The following is a 22,267-nucleotide window of genomic DNA, read 5'->3' on the forward strand; positions in this document are numbered from 1 at the left end:
CATCAAATTGATCAGAATTACAGTGTAGACATTGTTAATGTTGTAAATGACTATTGTTGCTGGAAACGGCAGATTTTGTTATGGAATATCTACATAGGCGTACAGAGGCCCATTATCAGTAACCGTCACTCCTGTGTTCCAATGGCAAGTTGTGTTAGCTAATCCAAGTTTAGCATTTTAAAAGGCTAATAGATCATTAGAAAACCGTTTTGCAATTATGTTAGCACAGCTGAAAACTGTTGTCTGATTAAGGAAGCAATAAAACTGGCCTTCTTTAGACTAGTTGAGTATCTGGAGCATCAGCATTTGTGAGTTCGATTACAGGCTCAAAATGGCCAGAAACAAATAACTTTCTTCTGAAACTCGTCAGTCTATTCTTGTTCTGAGAAATTAAGGCTATTCCATGTGAGAAATTGCCAAGAAACTGAAGATCTCGTACAACGCTGTGTATTACTCCCTTCACAAAACAGCACAAACTGTCTCTAACCAGAATAGAAAGAGGAGTGCGAGGCCCCAGTGCACAACTGAGCAAGAGGACAAGTATATTAGAGTGTCTCGTTTGAGAAATAGACACCTCACAAGTCCTCAACTGGCAGCTTCATTAAATAGTACCCGTAAAACACCAGTGTCAACGTCAACAGTGAAGAGGCGACTCCGGGATGCTGGCCTGGGTGGTAAAGCTACCAACAAAGATACAGTTAGTGTATATTTTGTTCCTATAGAACTCACATGCACACACAGACATTCATCACTCAACCAGTTTCATCTTCTGAATCACTGTCCTCCGATTCACTGTCCTCCTCTACATCTGGGCTGATCGAGCCATCACCAACCAACATTGAAAATGCTTGCTGGAGCTTTAATATGTTCTGCATTTTATTTCGGAGCAGCGCAGAAGCACCCAGGTGAAAGCGTGTTGGCTCGGCCTCACAATGCCCAAGAGAAGCAAGGGCCTCTTCAAAAAACAACAGCTCTCGCTGGCAATACAGAAGGCCATTGTGTAGGTCTGCCTGTATAAGCTGCCTCTCCTCCGCTGCCCTAAGGCACATGTTATGTAGCATCACGGCACGCTGCTTTGCCCGGAGCAGACTGTCCCCCAAGCTGTTGGACACCTGGGACCAGACTGGATGGTCTTGCTGGAGAACCTCCGTGTACTCCAGTCTTGGGGGGAATTGAGGTGACTTGCTCCTTCCATTGTAGGCGTTGATCTGCTGTTTTATTCTCTCCGATGTCCGCTTGATTTTTCTGGAGAGCCGCACAGCAATGGTTTGTCCATCTGAAAAACAATTTCAAGAAATGGTCATGAAAATCTTGAAGTTTGATAGAAATCTTTCATATAGTTCAAAGCAGCTGGGTGAATGAGACTTAGATAACAACAGCAGTGATATGCCAGGCTGTGATGCCGTGTTCAACAACACTGAATTGGCTGCAGTACCTGCATACTTTCTGACCAGGCCACAATAGAAAGAGCGCTCCAGGACAAGCCTATGGATTGTGGCCAGCAGACAGTGAGTCTTCTTAGTCTGCAGACTTTTCAGAATTGGTGCACAGTGTTGAAGAGACCAGTGTACAATCTGGTTTCCCTTCTGCATGGCCTTCAAACTTTTCTCCAGTTTCCCTTCTCCATGGCCTTCAAACTTTTATCCAGGCTAAAATGTGAAAATGTATGTTAAAAGGTTTAAAACCTATATTGACTAGCCCCAATATAGTGGGACAAATATGATGGAGACAACATCCTAAAAAAGCTATTTACATTTCAAGCTAAGTAGCCAACTGAGCATTCCTTTCATCAGTGATTGACGGGGACATCAAGTCAGACCTAGACAATATTCTACAAATATATAAGCAAAAATATAACAGTATGAAAGCATCTCAACATAAAACTAACCAGTTTAGGAAGGAGTGTAGATTTGAGTGTAGAGTGGATTATGCAGCGTGAAGTGTTGGCACAAAGGTCAGAAGACTTCATGTAGAATAGATTATGCAGGGGAGGGGGGCACTCAAGCTTCTGGGATAGGTAGTGGAAAGGGGCAGGTGAGAGCAGGAGGTAGTGATAAGAGTATAAAGTAACAGGAAGTAGCTATGCAGATCCAAGAGATGGTGAGTAGGACACAGAAGAAAGGAACGTGGCAGTCATGACTGGTAGGGCTAAGCCAGACAGAAAGGGGTGTTTAGAGATGGGATAAAACCTTAGGTCAGAGATGTAGCAACTACTTACGTGACTCGATGTTACTCTGCGACAGTTTCCACGTATCTCTCCTGCCAGGTAAGGAACAAAGTCCTTTTGTCTGTGAGGGTCTCATTCATCTGATGGTTGGCACTGCAAATGTGGTGTTCACCGTCAGATCGGGACTGATTTCCTAAATGTCAAAATAGGAGCAGTTAATTTTGTGCACTTTTGTGTAAAATACTACCTATGATTGCAAAGAGGTATGGAGCAATCCGTTTCAAGCCATTCATAAAACCGAATCAAGCCATTCATAAAACCGTATCAAGCCATTCATAAAACCGTATCAAGCCATTCATAAAACCATATCAAGCCATTCAAGAATCTCTTACTACAGGGTAGTGGTTAAATATTAAATACATGATCTAATGTATTATAATAGCTAACATAGATTGATTTATCAATTTGACCTGTAAATGAGGCTTCATCTGGCATGCAATGTCATAGTGAAGAAACGTTGTGATGTTTGGTCCCTGCATTGCTTTCAGGTCCCCCAGCAGGAACACAGCATTTGCAAGCCTGAAATGACAGTTCAACATCAGTCATCGTAGCTAATGTTATATACAACTAATATACATCAGCAATACATCAGTTACACATCTGAAGCATCCATCCATCCACATTCATCCATCAACATACTTCTCTCCTCAGGTTCAGAAACTTCAGCGGATGCTCGTGCCTGCACGCCATCCCAAACACACCAGTTATGTCCAGTTTCTGGGTTTTGGGTTTGGATCGCAGCGCATCCCCAGCTTGAAATCCCGGGCACCCCTGTGAAATGAAGTGAATAAGCATGATTGAAAGTCACCTTCACTAAGCAGCTCATTGTTTCATCTAATCTGTTCAACTTTATGGACAGAATAGTCCAATGCTAGAGATAAATCACTAAGGATAAATGGCATCTCCTGATTTCAATTAAACCTTTTAACTTCTCCAACGTTAGACCAGCACTGGTTATACACAGGTCACACAAGTCCCACGGAGGGCTAGTGAAATCAACTGATTGTGAGATACATCCCATTCTTCCAAATCCAGTATACCTCAGTTGGTGTGTCTGATGCTCCTCCTACAAAGCAGCCGACTTTGTGTTGGTCACAAAAGAACCGCCCAGCATGTTTGGGACCCTCAATGCTGCTCCCAGACAATCTTTTTCTGGGAAGCCCAAATAGGGCATCAGCTGCAATAACTTGATGACCGTTTTCCTTTAAAACAATAATGCAAAAAATGTATTATACAAAATGATTAGGGATACAGGGAATGGACATTTATTACTAAAATGCTTTTGCTCTTTGGGAAACATAGGTCATTTACTCTGTAGTTTATTCGTGAATGTCTCTGTAATCGGTAGTATTCACTAAGCAGATGATTGGTCCACCTTGCTTTAACAGAGTCCCGTTATCCAGCATGTTGTGGATCCAGACAGGCCTTCGTGGCAACCATAGCGGCCTGGGTGGCAAAGCCACCAACAAAACGTTGACCTGTCTGGCAATCCCGTACTTTACCTGTTTCCACCTCCCACGACTTGGACGAAGGGTTGGGTTTTTGAGGCTTGCAATGGTATTGCTGCATTACATTACTACTGTTTGGCAAGGCAATGATATAAGATATATGAGAAATACAACTGAGGTGGGATATATTTCCCCTCATCAATTATGAAAGACACTCAATGCAAATAAGAATCCTAGCTTACTAAGACTTTATAGTTGTTCCGTAATTGTTATCATTGAAATACCTATGGACAGAGAGGACACTTTGTTCCGTCCGAGGTCGCCAACTTCCTGACAGTCTCTCGTTAAAACTGCCAGTGTTTGAACTCCTCAAATGACTCATTTGTGAGCTTCCAGTAGAGCTCAACTGTCTGGACATAGAAAAATAAGAAAACTACTCATCATAGTAAAAAACACTTACATGTATGATTTGATTTCCAATTTAAATTACAATAACTGCCTTCCAGCATACATTGGATTTATGGAAAACCAAGGTAATCCCCCTCAAAGAAACCCCGCACCCCAGCTGCAGGGCTGCAAACTGGCGCAGGAGTTCCACTGAAATTGCTGTTTGTGGCAGATGGGTGTCAGGCCAGAGTCTGTTGCAGATCAGGGTGACAGGTTTCAACTCACAGCTGCAAAACTGCAGCCAGACGTCATGAGCTCTTCCTGAAATGAGGCATTCCGTTTCTTAGATTGCATTGCTAAACATTACATCCGTTGTTGGTGAGATGCATGCCTCTTAAGAACTTTCGAAATGACTCCATGTTTTCAACTTAACAATCGAATGAACGGGGATATCGTAAACTAGATCAAGTGAAATCAAAATCAAAGTTGTCATTTGAACAGGAATACAGCATAGTGTGCACAATTCAATGAAATAAGTAGATAACTACAGTGTATTAAGTACAGTAAACAACCTCTCCCTCAATGTGAGCAAGACAAAGGAGCTGATTGTGGACTATAGGACAAAGAGGGCCGAACAGTCCCCCATTAACATCGACGGGGCTGAGAGAGTTTCAAGTTCCTTGGTGTCCACATCACCAACAAACTATCATGGTCCAAACACACCAAGACAGTTGTGAAGAGGGCACGACAACACCTTTTCCCCCGCAGGAGACTGAAAAGATTTGGCATGGGTCCCCAGATCCTCCAAAAGTTTTACAGCTGCACCATCAAGAGCATCCTGACCGGTTGCATCACCACCTGGTATGGCAACTGCTCGGTATCTGATCGTAAGGCACTACAGAGGGTAGTGTGTACAGCCCAGTACGTCACTGGGGCCAAGCTTCCTGACATCCAGGACCTATATACTAGGAAGTGTCAGAGGAAGGCCCAGAAATCTGTCAAAGACTTCAGTCACCTAAGTCATAGACTGTTCTCTCTGCTACCGCACGGCAAGCGATACCTGAGCGCCAAGTCTAGGACCAAAAGGCTCCTTTTAAGCTTCTACCCCCAAGCCATAAGACTGCTGAACAATTAATCAAATGGCCACCCGGACTATATACATTGACCCCCCTTTGTTTTTACACTGCTGCCAGTCGCTGTTTATTATCTATTATTATATATTTATTATTATCACTTTACAAATGATCTCGACTAACCTTTACCCCCCCACATTGACTCGGTACCGATACCCCCTGTATTTAGCCTCTTTATTGTTGTGTCATTTTCTTGTGTTACTTTTAGATTTTTTCACTTTCATTTATTTAGTATATATTTTCTTAACTCTATTTCTTGAACTGCATTGTTGGTGAAGGCCTTTAAAGTAAGCATTTCACAGTAAAGTCTACACTGGTTGTATTCGGCTGTCACGGCTGTTTGAAGGATCGGACCAAAATGCAGCGTGTTCGTAGTTCCACATATTTATTAAACGTGAAACTGAATGCAATACATAAATTACTTGAAACACAAAAACAACAAACCGTGACGCAGGAGGAACAAACACACTCACAAAATATAATCACCCACAAAACACAAGTGGGACAAACATCAACTTAAATATGGCCACCAATTAGAGACAACGACAACCGGCTTCCTCTAATTGGAGGTCATGCCAAACAAAAACCAACCTAGAAATACAAACTAGAATTAAAATTTACACCAAAAACCAAATGTGTGCGTTAATTCATTTTTATGATAGCCAATTTTGACATTGTGGCTGTTATCTAGCTATGTGGAAACCACAAAACCCTTAAGCCCATTCGAAAAACAGTGTTACTCATATTAATATGTGGGTGGCAGGGTAGCCTAGTGGTTAGACTGTTGGACTTGTAACTGAAAGGTTGCAAGTTCAAATCCCTGAGCTGACAAGGTACAAATCTGTTGTTCTGCCCCTGAACAGACAGTTAACCCACTGTTCCTAGGCCATCATTGAAAATAAGAATTTGTTCTTAACTGACTTGCCTAGTTAAATAAAGGTAAAAAATATATATCTTTACTTAGCAACAGCTAATGTTACTGATGAATAGTCAGCCTAGTGTGTCTCGGTGTTCATTGTTTGGGGATTTTACGTTAGATGAGGCCTACAGCTCACAACAATTCTGAAATGTTTTTTTGACATAATTAATCAACACTAATCATGTTCATTTTAATGTTCATTTAATTTGATTAAAGCAGAAAGTAACATACTAGAACACTTAGCCAGTAAACTAGTAACAACGTACACTTTCTCTCTTCCTCCACTCCTGCTGACTACATTTCCTGTTATTCGATGAGTGAACAATGAAATGTTGTTACACTCAACTGTTCCCATGTGTAAAATTATATACAAAAAGTTTTGCATGTATTGGTTCTCCCTCCTTATAGTAAGATATATTATGTTGAGCCTTTTCAGGATTTGGCAAGGATTAGTATTAAATGTTAGTTCATAGTTTTTGTTTCTTTTGCATGTTAGTTGTTTTTTATGATCTGATCATGAATTTTTCTCAACTTAGTATTTACAGTAACTCAAAAGTACATTGGTGTGCAATTCACAAATACACTAGATCTTGACTATACAGTACTTCCCCTCTATACTCCACCCACTTAAAGTTCAAATAAAACAAGTCAAATGTACAACTGAAAGTAAAGGTTTTCTTGCCCTCAGAAAGTATTCACACCCCTTGACCTTTTCCACGTGTTACAACCTGACTTTAAAATGGATTAAATTGAGATTTTGTGTCACTGATCTACACACACCACCCATAAGGTCAGTGGAAGTTTGTAGAAAATGTATGTCTTTAGTCAATAAGTATTCAACACCTTTGTTATGGCAAGCCTAAATGATTTATGGAGTAAAAATGTGCTTAACAAATCACATAATAAGTTGTATGGACTCATTCTGTGTTCAACCACAAAGACCAGGGAGATTTTTCAATGACTCACAATGAAGGGCACCGATTGGTAGATGAGTAAAAATGATAAAAGCAGACGCTGAATTTCCCTTTGAGCATGGTGAAGTTATTAATTAGGCTTTGGATGGTGTATCAATACACACAGTCACTACAAAGATACATGCGTCCTTCCTAGCTCAGTTGCGGTAGAGGAAGGAAACTGCTCAGGGATTTAATCAAGAGGGCAATGGTGATTTTAAAACAGTTACAGTTTAATTATTAATGGTTGTGATATGAGAGAATTGAGGATGGATCAACAATATAGTAGTTACTCCACAATACTAACCTAAATGACAGAGTGAAAAGAAGGAAGCCTGTACAGAATAAAAATATTCCAAAACATGCATCCTGTTTGAAATATAATGCAGATAAGTAATACTGCAAAAAATCCAACACAACACATCACTGACTACCACTCGTCATATTTTCAAGAAATGGTGGTGGCTGCATCATGTTATGGGTATGCATTACTGAGCTCTTCAGTAAGGCCATTCTACTGCTAATGTTTGTCTATGGAGATTGCATGTCTGTGGGCTTGATTTTATACACTTGTCAGCACCGGGTGTGGCTGAAATAGCCGAATTCACTCATTTGAAGGGGTGTGCATATACTTTTGTAAATATAGTGTACATCTTACAGAATAATGTGAAACTCATGAAACAATAAAGCTCGTTGCCAATGTACATTTCTCTAGTAAGAACATAGCACTTTAAATTAATGACATTACAGTAATCATACAAAGATTAAAAAAATGTCTACCTTGACATAATTGCAAAAGGCTTTTCTAATGATCAATTAGCCTTTTAAAATGATAAATTTGGATTAGCTAGCACAACGTGCCATTGAAAAAGTATATAGTATGTATAATACTGAATCACTTTGGTCACATTTTATCAAACATCAATGTCCATGAAACATCTACACTACCGTTCAAAAGTTTGGGGTCACTTGGAAATGTCCTTGTTTTTGAAGGCCAGCATCCCGGAGTTGCCTCTTCACTGTTGACGTTGAGACTGGTGTTTTGCTGGTACTATTTAATGAAGCTGCCAGTTGAGGACTTCTGTTTCTCAAACTAGACACTCTAATGTACTTGTCCTCTTGCTCAGTTGTGCACCGGGGCCTCCCACTCCTCTTTATATTCTAGTTAGAGACAGTTTGCGCTGTTCTGTGAAGGGAGTAGTACACAGCGCTGTACAAGATCTTCAGTTACTTGGCAATTTCTCACATGGAATAGCCTTAATTTCCCAGAACAAGAATAGATTGACGAGTTTCAGAAATGTTTCTGGCAATTTTGAGCCTGTAATTGAACTCACAAATGTTGATGCTCCAGATACTCAACTAGTCTAAAGAAGGCCAGTTTTATTGCTTCTTTAATCAGACAACAGTTTTCAGCTGTTCTAACATAATTGCAAAAGGCTTTTCTAATGATCAATTAGCCTTTTAAAATGATAAATTTGGATTAGCTAACACAACGTGCCATTGGAACACAGGAGTGATGGTTGCTGATAATGGGCCTCTGTACGCCTATGTAGATATTCCATAAAAAATAAGCCGTTTCCAGCAACAATAGTCATTTACAACATTAACAATGTCTACAATGTATTTCTGATCAATTTGATGTTATTTTAATGGACAATTTGCTTTTCTTTCAAAATAAGGACATTTCTAAGTGACCCCAAACTTTTGAACGGTAGTGTATTTTTGAAAATGTATTTCAGACTTAATCACATATTGAGTGATATGCGTGGTTCTGTGGTCAGGCCAGACTATATTAATTAATCTAACAATTATTCTCTGAGTTGTTTTTGCTTGGACCTCTACTCCTTTCTCTAACCTGCTACGTCAATTATCTTAACCTGCTGCGTAAGTTCTAACCTGCTATGAAAAAGTCCCTTCCATATGGAAGTGGCGTGAAAAGAGTTTCTCTACTCCATTAGCCTGCTTCTGACTCTGACACATCCTGTTTCTCTTTTGGCCCCTCACCTACCGCCTCACTAGTGGGAAAGCCATTGTTTTCTGTTTGACTGTCGTCAAGGAGAGGATTTGAATCCACTGCTCCAGTCTCAGGCTCGCTCTCAGGCTCTAGCTTTATCTCTGTTATGGTAACACAGATCTTGATAGGCTGAACAGCGTCATCTTGCTCCCTCTGTTCCCCTTCATTCTCATCTTCCTGTGCATTATCAACAAGCCTTTTTCTCTTGAAACATCCCAGCTGAGTAGAAAGGAAAAACAATGTGAAGAATATGAATCAAAGTGTTGATCCTTACAATGCAGAAGCAAAGGTTCCGTCACATCATTGATACTCACCATATACATGGCCATTGTGATGATGATCAGGAGAAAGAGTCCTACTCCAACTCCTGTCCCTTTTATCAGCGCTGTATGTGGAGGAATGATCATCTCAGCCTGAACATCAATCTGGAGGAATACATTTTAAGATCATGAGTGACGATGGAACAAGCATTTTAAAACAACTCTTATGTAGTAAATCAGTTTAATTCCACAAACAGAATTACCTGTGTTTGGTGGAAGCTTGTAGAGTTATCCTAATGATCAAAGAAATATATACAAAATTGATGCTTTTGTCAATCTTTGCTCAAGAAATATTTGTATCTTTGTTGAAGAATTTTTTTTTACACGAAACTTACCCCTGGGTCACTCGCTGTCTGGACATATCGTTTTTTGTCATAGCTGAGTTTGACAAAACTGATGAAGTTGACTTTTTCTCTATCCCCAGTGAATTTCTTTGGCAATGACAAGCTCTGTAGAGTGAGATATTGTTAGTCGAACAACATTAAATAAAATGGTGTGCCTTGCTTCAATTCTTTAAAAGCATTTTGTGGTAGTAGAAGAAGTGTTCTGATTTCAGATTTAAATAGCAGAGAAGTTAGACAAAAATGTAGAGCTTCGTCTAACATGTTGGGAAAGTGGTCAAAACGGCAGATGTTTCAAAAAGTTCAGATGAAAAGTAGTTAATGTGGTTACTATGTGGTTACTAGCTGTCTGATTTCAGATTCCAATAGCAGAGAAGTAGACCCATATGTTATAATGTCTAAGTCGTGGTATAAAATGCTCAGAAAGTGGTCAAAATGTCAGTTGTTTGTAAAAGTTGATGCAGTCAATGCAGTAACTAACAAAGCTGCATCATTTGATAGGTAGAATATAGGTGTGATATTCTGTTCTGATTTTGGATTTGAAAAGCAGAGAAGTAGACCAAGATGTCACACCCTCTAAGTGCTTGTCTAAGTTGTTGGGAAAGTAGCTGATTGGTCAGTTAATAAGCCAGGCAAGTGACGCGTTCCTACGTCATACTTCCGTGTGCATGTCCCTGGTCTTTTGCATGGGCTTCAAGTTTATATCATAAAATCAGATGCCTTTTATGATGTTTTTGCGATGAAGACTATTGCGGTATGATTTTGCGTATTGAAAACGATTGAAAAGCCTACAAAAGTTCAAAAACTACTAGGCTACTTGCCACGTCTCTTCTATGGCGTAGTCAACAGTGGGAAGTTAACTTAATGAATGAAGTTGATGCGGTTATTAAGACATCTGTATCTCTTGATTTGTATAATAGAATGTTGGAATTCATGGGAGTCTGTAACAATGGACCTTTAGAATGTTGAAGAAATCCCATGGAAGTGGATGGATGATAAAAAGCTCAATAGTTTAAAAAGTATAATATATATCAATAAGTTGTATGCAAGCACACTGGTCTTTACCACTCTGCACCTTTAAAAGTTTGAATGGCGTTTCTAGCTTAAATGGTGTAGCGTGCAAAATAATAATAAATATGACAACGATTTAAAGTGGGATGTTTGCTGTCTCAAAGTCTATTTGTTAAAGTTGGCTGTATACAGACCCTTACACGTTGATCGAGGTCCTTGAAGGAAACATTTCCAGACAGCACAAACGTAACTGTCAACAACTTCTTCAAAAGGAAGCTTTCACACTCGATGGACTTGCAGTATTTTTCTGGAGAGCAGTACTGTAAACACAGCCAGAAGCAAAATGTGTGTTTCAGTAACATGATTTAGTATACTGATTTGTAACCTGATTGGATCGGTTACCAAAAATGTCAAGAGTGAGTGGCATATTTGAATTCTCACCTCTGTTGTTGAATTGATAACCTTTCCACATTGAGTGTGGTTCTTCAAAGAAAAGAAAGGAAACTTGCATTAGGCTGTTTCCTATTGAAAGAAATTGTGGCAGCAAAATGTCAGCATTTTCGTAAGAGATGTGAACAGTTTACCTGTAAGACAGATATTTGGTAGTCCTTCATTTCAAATCTGTGCTCAAGCTTAGTTGGGAAAGTGAAGGTGACTGTGACTGGTACAGACTTAAATCCCAAGTTCTGCACCTGTAAACAATGACACATTCAATCAACCAACCTAACAATAACATTTATATTGAGATTTTATACAAAGGCATTTGTCACAGAACATGTAACAAAACATATATCTAAGCCCCCAAAAGTGCAAGCCGAGGGCAACAGAGACAGTGGAGACGACTGAGTGGATGGCTCATAATAATGGCTGGAACGGAGCAAATGGAATGGCATCGAAAACATGTAAACCATGTGTTTGACATATTTGATACCATTCCACTGATTCCGCTTCAGCCATAGCCACAAGCCCGTCCTCCCCAATTAAGGTGCCATCAACCTCCAATGGATGGAGAATATGTTTATATGCACACTAATAATTCAATATTAAACTGATAATGTCATGTAAACACCTTTCTCTGATGATCTTACTAGGCGTAAGGTCATGAGCAAATTAAGCATGAGCAAGGTCATGAGCAAAAAAAATGTGCATACAAACTTTATACACTGAGTGTACAAAACATTAAGGACACCTGCTCTTTCCATGATATAGACTATCCAAGTGAATCCAGGTGAAAGCTATGATCCCTTATTGATGTCACTTGTTAAATCAACTTCAATCAGTGTAGATGAAGGGGAGGAGACAGGTTAAAGAAGGATTTTTAAGCCTTGAGACAATTGAGACATGGATTGTGTGTGTGCCATTCAGAGAGTGAATGGGCAAGACAAAATATTAAAGTGCCTTTGAATGGGGTATTGTAGTAGGTGTCACGTGCACCGGCTTGTGTCAAGAACTGCAAGACTGCTGGGTTTTTCACACACTACAGGTTTCTGTGTGTATCAAAAATGGTCCACCACCCAAAGGACATCCAGCTAACTTGACACGACTGTGGGAAGCATCAGAGTCAACATGGGCCAGCATCCCTGTGGAAATGCTTTCGACACCTTGTAGAGTCCATGCCATAACGAATTGAGGAAGCTGTCTTTCATATTTTGTACATGCAGAATCAAATGGGCTTCCCAAAAATGATATGATCACTGTGATAGAACGTATTGTGATAGAAGATCCATCGGGTAGCCTGATTTTCAGCTGTCCATGTAAAACGGATTGTAAGGGAAATTGTTATTTTTGCAATGCATTTAAACATTTACATCAAACTATTATATTAATCAGAGTATTCACACTAATCATATTATTGTCACGTCCTGACCATAGTAAGTTGTTATTTTCTATGGTAGAGTAGGTCAGGGCGTGACAGGGGGGTTTTCTAGTTTAGTTTTTCTATGTTGTTATGTTCTAGTTTTTGTATTTCTATGTTGGGTTGTTCTAGTTTTGTATTTCTATGTTGGGCTGTGTTTGGGATCTCCAATTAGAGGCAGCTTGTCATCGTTGTCTCTAATTGGAGGTCATATTTAAGTTGGTGTTTGTCCCACAAGGTTTGTGGGAGATTAATTTTGAGTAGTGTGTTTCACCTCTGCGTCACATTTTTTTTGTTTTTTTGTCATTCAGTTTATTTATGTATTGCATAGTTTCACAGTATAAATAAAATGTGGAACGACACACACGCTGCACTTTTGTCCGCTCATTCCTACAACAACCGTGACAATTATTGACTGCATGTAAACGGCTTCAGTAACAGTAAAAGTATGTTGTGTTTTTAGAGTGTAAAGCATCAGAAAAAATGTCCCTCACATAGAGTGAATCACACTTTCAAGATCAGTCACAGCAATAGCAGCTGATTGTTTACCTCATATACATTCACCAGTCCTTTAGGTGATGTGTCCTCCAGAGTAAAGTTAATGTAAGTGGTGGAGTCTTGGGGAAGGCTTCAACAACAACAAAAAGATACATAAGTCACCTTGATTTTATTCAATAAACTTGATGGAGTCATTCTCAAACAAAATGTAAGAATAGGCTTGTAAAGACTTACGCTTTTGCTACCAGGTCAACTGCAAATTGAACAGGGATGGTCCTGGTTAGGGAACTATTGGTTGAGTTTCCATTGTCGCTGTAAATAAAGCAAAGGCATTTTTTGTATACATAAGTGGAATGCTATGAAGTCCTTCAGCTAATTGAGTAGAAGGTATTGGGGTTGTATAAAACTAGTTCGTTTTAATCAATGTATGTTCAATACTTCGACAACATGGGGAAATGAAGGTTGTTTCCTGGACTGATTCTAATCTCTCGTCTAGCTACTGCTCTAACATATTCACACTGGAAGCAGATTTCTACCTCAGTCCAATGACGCTCATCTCCATTGTGTCATTCCAGTCGTATGTACTCAAAATATGGAATTTACTGGTGAACACAGCCTGAAAAGGAAGATGGCATAGTTGAGAAGAAAAAATAAAGACGATTTGAAATGAGATCATAAAAACTGTGGAAGTGGAAACAAAGTGCAAGGCATGCCTTCAGAAAGTATTCAGACATCTTGACTTATTCCACATTTTGTTACAGCCTGAATTCAAAATTGATTAAGTATCATTTTTTACTCACAAGGCATATATCACTCAAAGATCAAAGCTGTTTAAATGAGATTGAGTTACGGATTTGTCACATCTTTTAGCTCTGAGTCTTTATCATCTAAGGACAACATTTTAAAAGCTTTACCAGTGTATTCACAGTTGAGCATTATTTACTGGTATATCTAAGTAATCACTCACTGTAGTTTTACTACGGTAGACAGGGAGGCTGACACTGCATGTAGTTCTGTCCATTTCACCTTCCAGACCACCACAGCTGAACACCGTTCTCCTTGTGGACTATGGAATACAGATATCATGTCAAGTATGTAAATAATTCTGGTTTGTACATCTGAGTCACTGACATAGTGTAAAATAAATAAACAATCTTGTTAACAGTTTAAGGAATTAATACATTCAACACTTAATATGTTGCTACATTTTATGACTAATTAGCCCATGTAGGGAACATTGAAATGTTTGGCGGCAAACTGATGTTTGAATCAATGTTCTTCTATCCTGGTTCTGCAGACCCACAAGATGAGCAAGAAAAGCTTTTGTTCCAGCCCAGGAGGAACACCCCTGATTAAACTAATCATCTAACCCTTGATTGGCTGAACATGGTTTGGGTCTCCAGGTTTGAATAACACTGGTTTAGACGAGAGCAGAAAGGAAACATCAGAATTATTTACACAATAGATGGAGGGGTGCCGGTATTACCTTCAGAAGATGCATCATGGAGAATGAGAGGCCAGGAGGGTAGAGGAGGGTTAGACTGGTGTTGTAGGAGTCGTCCCCGTGATTGGACAGTCTTATAGTCACGTTGAAGTAACTCTGGTCCACCACTAATAAAGTTGATGTGCTGATAAGAGAGACAAGACCGTACAGTCAGAAAACATGCTTTTTCTGAGCAGTCAGTAATTATTATAGCTACAAACAAGTTACTTTAAGTTGTCTCTATGTTTATCAGACACTTACATAAAGTTGAAGTCCACCTCAAGCTCTGCCACACATGTTTCATTTTCTTTGCAGTTCTTTTCAAAGGGCACCTATGATGAATTCAAGACAACTGTGAATGTGTTTAGATTACCTGTTTTCACAGGTCTTTGGCTAAATTACAGTACTCCCTCCACAGTAATTGCTAGTGCTGTTGATCATTGTAAGTGAACAGGTTTTAGTCAGACCCAGAATGTATCCTCGTACCTCGACCACAGCCTGTGTAGGACTGGCAGTATTCAGAATGGCAGTACGACCCTCTTGTTGGCTTTCAGATTGAGATAAATTAAGTTTGATGACTATGGGCGATAATGTGTCGATCACGCATTGCTGGAAGAAAATAAAATGTGGCATTAATTTCTCTATCCATAGTCCTGAAAAACCTTCATTCTTCTCATCACTGAATAAAATCAACACACAATAACAATTCCATAATAATTCAACAACCTAACAACTTAATGTTATTCATTAAATCCCCTCCTTACGAGAGACATTATGGTTGTTGTATTGTTGCATAGCTACAGTTTCTCATTAATCATACTGTCATGTAGACTGAGTGGTTGAAGCAAGTCCGCTGCTTTCTCAGCTCCACAGTAGAGAGAATACTTCTGGCCCCTTTGTTTGTGTCACTGTAAAAGGCTCGGCTCCTCTGTCTCACTGGATCCACATTCAGCGAGTAGGAGAAGTTCATTCCTGCACTCAGCACCTCTGGAAAAGTACACAAGAGTCTGAAATGGCTTCCTTATCAGGGAGAAAAGTTCTGAACCTCAAGTCGCTCTGGATAAGAGCGTCTGCTAAATGACGTAAATGTAAATGTGATGAACACCATTAAAGTAGAAAGCAGAGATGGAGTCAAGACCTTAACTTTTGTGACCCAGATCCAGACCAAGGTCCAACCTTTCAAAACACTTGGACTTCATCTGGGTCTTCACCACAGGTCGGTGGCACCTTAATTGGGGAGGACGGGCTTGTGGTAATGGCTGGAGCGGAATAAGTGGAATGGTAACAAACATGGTTTCAATGTGTTTGATGCCATTCCATTTGCTCTGTTCCAGACATTATTATGAGCCGTCCTTCCCTCAGAAGCCTCCACCGGTCAGAAGCCATCAGTGTTCCTAATGTTCTGAGAGTTCTTACCAGCTTTACTCTTTGTTGCCTCTGCCATGTTAAAGCAGGCTGTCAAAGTCACCACAGGAGAAATGGTCTCTTCTGCCAGACAGTCAAAGTTATTAGTGCTAATCTCCAAGGGATGGAAGTGGAGATGAGCAGAGATGCTGAGGACCGGTCTGGACCTGTGAGCGATTGTGATAAAGACAATAATGTTAGCTTACATTGTACGATGTTGGGTAGCACCGCCCACACCTCATTGCGTTCAGCCCCCATTCAGTGCAGATCACACACTAGTGGCATATTTTTACTGTCCTTTTAAACCAACTGTCTTTTCTTATCCTTTTTTTGGACTCGTACCTCAAGACGACAACTGCGCCTCGCGCTCCTACTACGATGTCAGTCAGTCCATCCTCACCCAGGTCCATCTTCCCATCAATCGCCTGGCCAAAGAACTGGAGCTTAGATCTCATCATCACAGCTGAGATGCGCTGCAGTAAGAAGACAAACATTTAATGAAAAGGCATTGATATTGATATCCCGGGAGTGATGTCTGTTTTCTTTGATCATGAAGAGCCTTTTTGAATGATTTCCATCTTCGTCTGTCTCACCTGGCTGAATTCAGGGCGGATCCCCTTTAGCTTTTCACCCAGGTAGATGTACACGGCCCCCCTGTGATCGTCCTCAAGTGGAGCACCCACAGCTACATCCTTCAGCCCATCTCCATTCAGGTCTGTGAGAGAGGAGATGGAGGAGCCGAATCTACCCTGAGCCAGCACTGAAACACTCATCTCCGTCCTCAGTTCCAGCTAATAAAGGTGAGATCACATGAAGATAAATCCATATTACATTGTCTTTTTGTGCAGTGTTATTGAAGAGGATGGATATTTATATCCAAATGAATCAATATCGGCTTCCAGATCACTTTGTCCCTGATGAACATATTCAACCACAAATTGCAGCATTTGAATCTGTTGTTCAGAGATTCACAGTTCAGCCCACCTTGTCAGTCAGTGTGTAGACGTAGATCCTGCCCTCTCTCGGTGGTTGGTGAAACATTGGTGCACCCACCAGGAGGAAGTCTGTGTTGCCGTCTGAGTCTATGTCCACAGAGCACAGCTCTGCCCCGAAGTAGGAGCCCATCTGAGAAAGTCCAAACATACATTCTTACAAAAATTGTTTTGAAATTTTTTAAGAAGTCTTCTGGTTTTTGAATGAAACTCATAAGTAAACATAAAAAGTGATATGTGTTCCTCTTTACTATCGGAGGAGTGAATCAACCGTTGAAGTAACCCCAAAAGCTGGTTTCATGCTGTCCCTATTGTATAACTTGATTGATATACCACATTGCTTACAGATATATCTAATGTTACCAACCTGTTCTCCAGACAATCTTTGTGCCACAGTCCAGTTGTTGTTAACCTTGTTAAAAAGTAGGATCTGTCCCATGTGTTCAGATCTTGGTGCTCCGGTAAAATATAGAAGATTCTCATTCTTCTTCCCAACAGCTACAGAGTATCCTATAAGAACAATAAAGAACTGTAGGTCCATTGTAACTACACTCCCTTTTCTGAAACATCTGAACTAACAGAGCCTTGAATATAGTGTTTGTTCAAATCAAATCGTATTAGTCACATACACCGAATTCAACAGTGAAATGCTTACTTACGAGCCCCTAACCAACAATGCAGTTTAAAAAAAATCTGAATAAGAAACAAATAAAAGTAACAAGTAATTAAAGAGCAGCAGTAAAATAACAATAGTGAGACTATATACAGGGGGGTACCGGTACAGTCAATGTGCGGGGGCACCGGTTAGTTGAGGTAATATGTTCATGTAGGTAGAGGTAATAAAGTGACTATGCATAGATAATAACAGCAGAGTGTAGCAGCGATGTAAAAGAGGGCGGAGGGGGGGGGCAATGCAAATAGTCTGGGTAGCCATTTGATTAGGTGTTCAGGAGTCTTATGGCTTGGGGGTAGAAGCTGTTTAGAAGCCTCTTGGACCTAGACTTGGCGCTCCGGGAGAGAACAGTCTATGACTAGGGTGGCTGGAGTCTTTGACAATTTTTAGGGCCTCCCTCTGACACCGCCTAGTATAGAGGTTCTGGATGGCAGGAAGCTTGGCCCCAGTGACATACTGGGCCGTTCGCACTACCCTCTGTACTGCCTTGCGGTCGGAGGCCGAGCAGTTGCCATACCAGGCAGTGATGCAACCAGTCAGGATGTTCTCAATGTTGCAGCTGTTCAAATTCACTTTTGAGCAATATATTTTTTGGAGCTTAAAACTTCTTAGGGCCAGGCCCTTTTTCTCAATTTCCGCCTGAATGACGTGCCCAAAGTAAACTGCCTGTTGCTCAGGCCCTGAAGCCAGGATATGCATATAATTGGTACCATTTGGAAAGAAAAAACTTTGAAGTTTGTAGAAATGTTAAAATAATGTAGGAGAATATAACACAATAGATATGGTAGGAGAAAATCCAAAGAAAAACCAACCAGAATATTTTTGTTTTTGAGAGCCCATGCTCTTACAATGGAAAGTATAGGGGCATACTGAAGTCTAGCTCCCAGGATGCAATTCCTATGGCTTCCACAGGGTGCCAGCAGTCTATGTTCAAGGTTTTAGACTTGTAACTTCCAAAACGAATAAGAAATATCAGTTTTACTACAGGGACGGTCTTGGAAATTGGTGTATGCGCGCTCGATGAAGACAGAACGCACCTGCTAAAATCGGTTTCCTATTGAACATACTTCTTCCCATAAGAAATATTATAGTTTGATTACATTTTAGGGTATCTGAGGAGTAAATAGAAACTTATTTTGACTTGTTGAAACAAAGTTTAGGGGTAGATTTTCGGATTCATTTCTCTGCATGTTGAATGAGTGGATTACTCAAATCGATGGCGCCAACCAAACTGACTTTTTGGGATGTAAAGAAGGATTTTATCTAACAAAACGACACTACATGTTATAGCTGGGACCCTTTGGATGACAAATCTGAGGAAGATTTTCAAAAAGTAAGTGAATATTTAATCGCTATTTCAGAATTTATGAAACCTGTGCCGGTGGAAAAATATTTTGATGTGGGGCGCCGTCCTCAAACAATCGCATGGCATGCTTTCGCTGTAATAGCTACTGTAAATCGGACAGTGCAGTTAGATTAACAAGAATTTAAGCTTTCAACCGATATAAGACACTTGTATGTACCTAAATGTTTAATATCCATAATTTTTATGATAATTTATTTGAATTGCGTGCCCTCCAGTTTCACCAGAAGTTGTCTGGCTAACGGGACGCCTAGCCCTATGTTAATGTTCCATTACCCATATAGGAGTCTTTGTCCAATGTGGGGTCCTGAATTTCCCTTTCCTCTGATCTCAGACCCTCAGTCTCAAAGAGAGATCCACGCCAGTTGTTTGATCCCACTGAGCCCAAAACCAAGGTGTCCTGTAGATAAAATAAAACAATGGGTAATAGTTTTCATTAATAAGCATTAATTAACTATATATTGCGTCCATAAACTAGTTGCGTCCATAAACTAGTGGTCAGTACATTTATAAAAAATGTAAGATGATGATGAAACATACTGTACATACTATCGCGATATCTCACCTTATTAACGTAGACAGCGCTGAACCCACTCTGAGACATCTCTTTAGTCAAGTTGCCAGCCAGAGCAGTCTTGGAACCTAGAATATACGAACACTGATATTAATTGCGATACATTGATACTTCTACTGTGGAATGTTTTGAGTAAGGTGTATATTTCAGGAGGGGACCAGTATTTCCACTTTAGTTTTTTTTAATGAATAACAACTCTCTGTTGACAGGGACTTTGCTGAAAAATAAGTAAGTATTATTAAGAGATTTCAACTAAATCTGGAGTTGTACCTTCAATGTTGAAGATCTTTTTTTGAAAGTTGTCTAGGATTCCTTTTAGTCCGTTGTAGTCCATGATGAGGAAAGTGTTGTTCTCTTTTGGCTCTGATGCCAGGGACTTTAGTTTCATCAAATTGACATTCTTGACCTGCCCAGAAATATATCACTTGAGGACTGGAATTATAGTGAAGTCTAATTTCCTTTTCAATATGAATGATATTTAAACATCCACATCGTAACTGGGAAGTTGGACTGGACCCTTGAGACTACTAATAACAATAATAATAAAAACTATATTTGTATAGCACTTTTTAATACAAGTACCAGTTGGAGAATAAAAAAAGAAAGCTAATTAAAATCATCTTTATAAAAGCGTCTTCAGCAGGGATTTAATCATCTATTGACTCACCCGTGTGTCAATCTAAGTAACATAGTAAAAAAGTCCCCATCAAAATCCGTCAGTTTAAGATAGAGATCTGTTTTTATGCATCGCCTGCGTGCGTCACTCCCACCGCATCTGCCTATGTCGGTCTTCCGCATCTGCAGTGGAAGGTGACCGAGCTACAGTGGTGTTTGTCAGACCATGAGACATACAGAAAATCGGTCTTCTTACGAAAACGTCTGTAGCGTCCGAACGGTTTGGCCTACAAACTAGTATGACCACTCTATGGAAAGCTGAGACTTTCACGAACATACAAATTAATGGAAGTATGGAGGTAGTTTGGTGCCACAAAAATAAGGGGTTAAATGTGTCAACAAAAAAAAACAATATTTCCTGAGCTTTGTTATATCTCCTAGATATAGGACAGACACTTAAAATCCGTATTTCTTAGTATTTTTTTTATTTTTTTAGCATTTATGAACGTGTTATTCAAAATATTTTCTATGGTCTATAGTAGTAAAGTCCAAATGTAATATTTAATCAAATTATTTTTGTTTTGTTTTTTTGGGATCGCTAAAGGAAAAATAGCTAAAGAAAATCAAATACAGTGGGGAAAAAAGTATTGGATCCCCTGCTGATTTTGTACATTTGCCCACTGATAAAGAAAGGATCAGTCTATAATTTTAATGGTAGGTTTACTTGAACAGTGAGAGACAGAATAACAACAAAAATATCCAGAAATACGCATGTCAAAAATGTTATAAATTAATTTGCATTTTAATGAGGGAAATAAGTATTTGACCCCCTCTCAATCAGAAAGATTTCTGGCTCCCAGGTGTCTTTTATACAGGTAACGAGCTGAGATTAGGAGCACACTCTTAAAGAGAGTGCTCCTAACCGCAGCTTGTTACCTATAAAAAAGACACCTGTCCACAGAAGCAATCAATCAATCAGATTCCAAACTCTCCACTATGGCCAAGATCAAAGAGCTCTCCAAGGATGTCAGGGACAAGATTGTAGACCTACATAAGGCTGGAATGGGCTACAAGACCATCGCCAAGCAGCTGGTGAGAAGGTGACAACATTTGGTGCAATTATTCGCAAATGGAAGAAACACAAAAGAACTGTCAATATCCCTCGGCCTGGGGCTCCATGCAAGATCTCACCTCGTGGAGTTGCAATGATCATGAGAACGGTGAGGAATCAGCCCAGAACTACACGGGAGGATCTTGTCAATGATCTCAAGGCAGCTGGGACCATAGTCACCAAGAAAACAATTGGTAACACACTACGCCGTGAAGGCCTGAAATCCTGCAAGGTCCCCCTGCTCAAGAATACATATACAGGCCTGTCTGAAGTCTGCCAATGAACATCTGAATGACTCAGAGGACAACTAGTGAAAGTGTTGTGGTCAGATGAGACCAAAATGGAGCTCTTTGACATCAACTCAACTCGCCGTGTTTGGAGGAGGAGGAATGCTGCCTATGACCCCAAGAACACCATCTCCACCGTCAAACATGGAGGTGGAAACATTATGCTTTGGGGGTGTTTTTCTGATAAGGGGACAGGACAACTTCACCGCATCAAAAGAACGATGGACAGGGCCATGTACCGTCTAATCTTGGGTGAAAACCTCCTTCCCTCAGCCAGGGCATTGAAAATGGGTCGTGGATGGGTATTCCAGCATGACAATGACCCAAAACACACGGCCAAGGCAACAAAGGAGTGGCTCAAGAAGAAGCACTTTAAGGTCCTGGAGTGGTCTAGCCAGTCTCCAGACCTTAATCCCATAGAAAATCTGTGAAGGGAGCTGAAGGTTCGAGTTGCCAAACGTCAGCCTCTAAACCTTAATGACTTGGAGAAGATCTGCAAAGAGGAGTGGGACAAAATCCCTCCTGAGGTGTGTGCAAACCTGGTGGCCGACTACAAGAAACGTCTGACCTCTGTGATTGCCAACAAGGGTTTTACCACCAAGTACTAAGTCATGTTTTGCAGAGAGGTCAAATACTTATTTCCCTCATTAAAATGCAAA

General features: G+C 40.1%; 1 protein-coding gene across 1 annotated transcript in view; it reads right to left on the minus strand.

Annotated features, from left to right (window-relative positions):
- Positions 1-6,298: 6,298 nt before the first annotated feature.
- LOC106564936 (integrin alpha-L) overlaps positions 6,299-22,267 on the minus strand; it is a 28,067-nt gene continuing 12,098 nt past the window's right edge. The window contains 24 exon segments of the mRNA XM_045691260.2: positions 6,299-9,037; positions 9,040-9,300; positions 9,396-9,506; positions 9,605-9,634; positions 9,737-9,850; positions 10,954-11,073; positions 11,195-11,236; positions 11,338-11,445; positions 13,158-13,236; positions 13,341-13,418; positions 13,643-13,722; positions 14,074-14,172; positions 14,593-14,734; positions 14,851-14,921; positions 15,076-15,198; positions 15,410-15,576; positions 16,006-16,160; positions 16,336-16,466; positions 16,587-16,784; positions 16,978-17,118; positions 17,353-17,495; positions 19,298-19,421; positions 19,587-19,663; positions 19,866-20,001. Of these exon segments, the coding sequence (XP_045547216.1) occupies positions 9,014-9,037; positions 9,040-9,300; positions 9,396-9,506; positions 9,605-9,634; positions 9,737-9,850; positions 10,954-11,073; positions 11,195-11,236; positions 11,338-11,445; positions 13,158-13,236; positions 13,341-13,418; positions 13,643-13,722; positions 14,074-14,172; positions 14,593-14,734; positions 14,851-14,921; positions 15,076-15,198; positions 15,410-15,576; positions 16,006-16,160; positions 16,336-16,466; positions 16,587-16,784; positions 16,978-17,118; positions 17,353-17,495; positions 19,298-19,421; positions 19,587-19,663; positions 19,866-20,001 (2,754 nt within the window). The 3' untranslated portion in view covers positions 6,299-9,013.

The sequence above is a fragment of the Salmo salar genome, chromosome 12 (genome assembly GCF_965601325.2).
Source record: "Salmo salar chromosome 12, fSalSal1, whole genome shotgun sequence".
Classification (NCBI taxonomy): domain Eukaryota; kingdom Metazoa; phylum Chordata; class Actinopteri; order Salmoniformes; family Salmonidae; genus Salmo; species Salmo salar.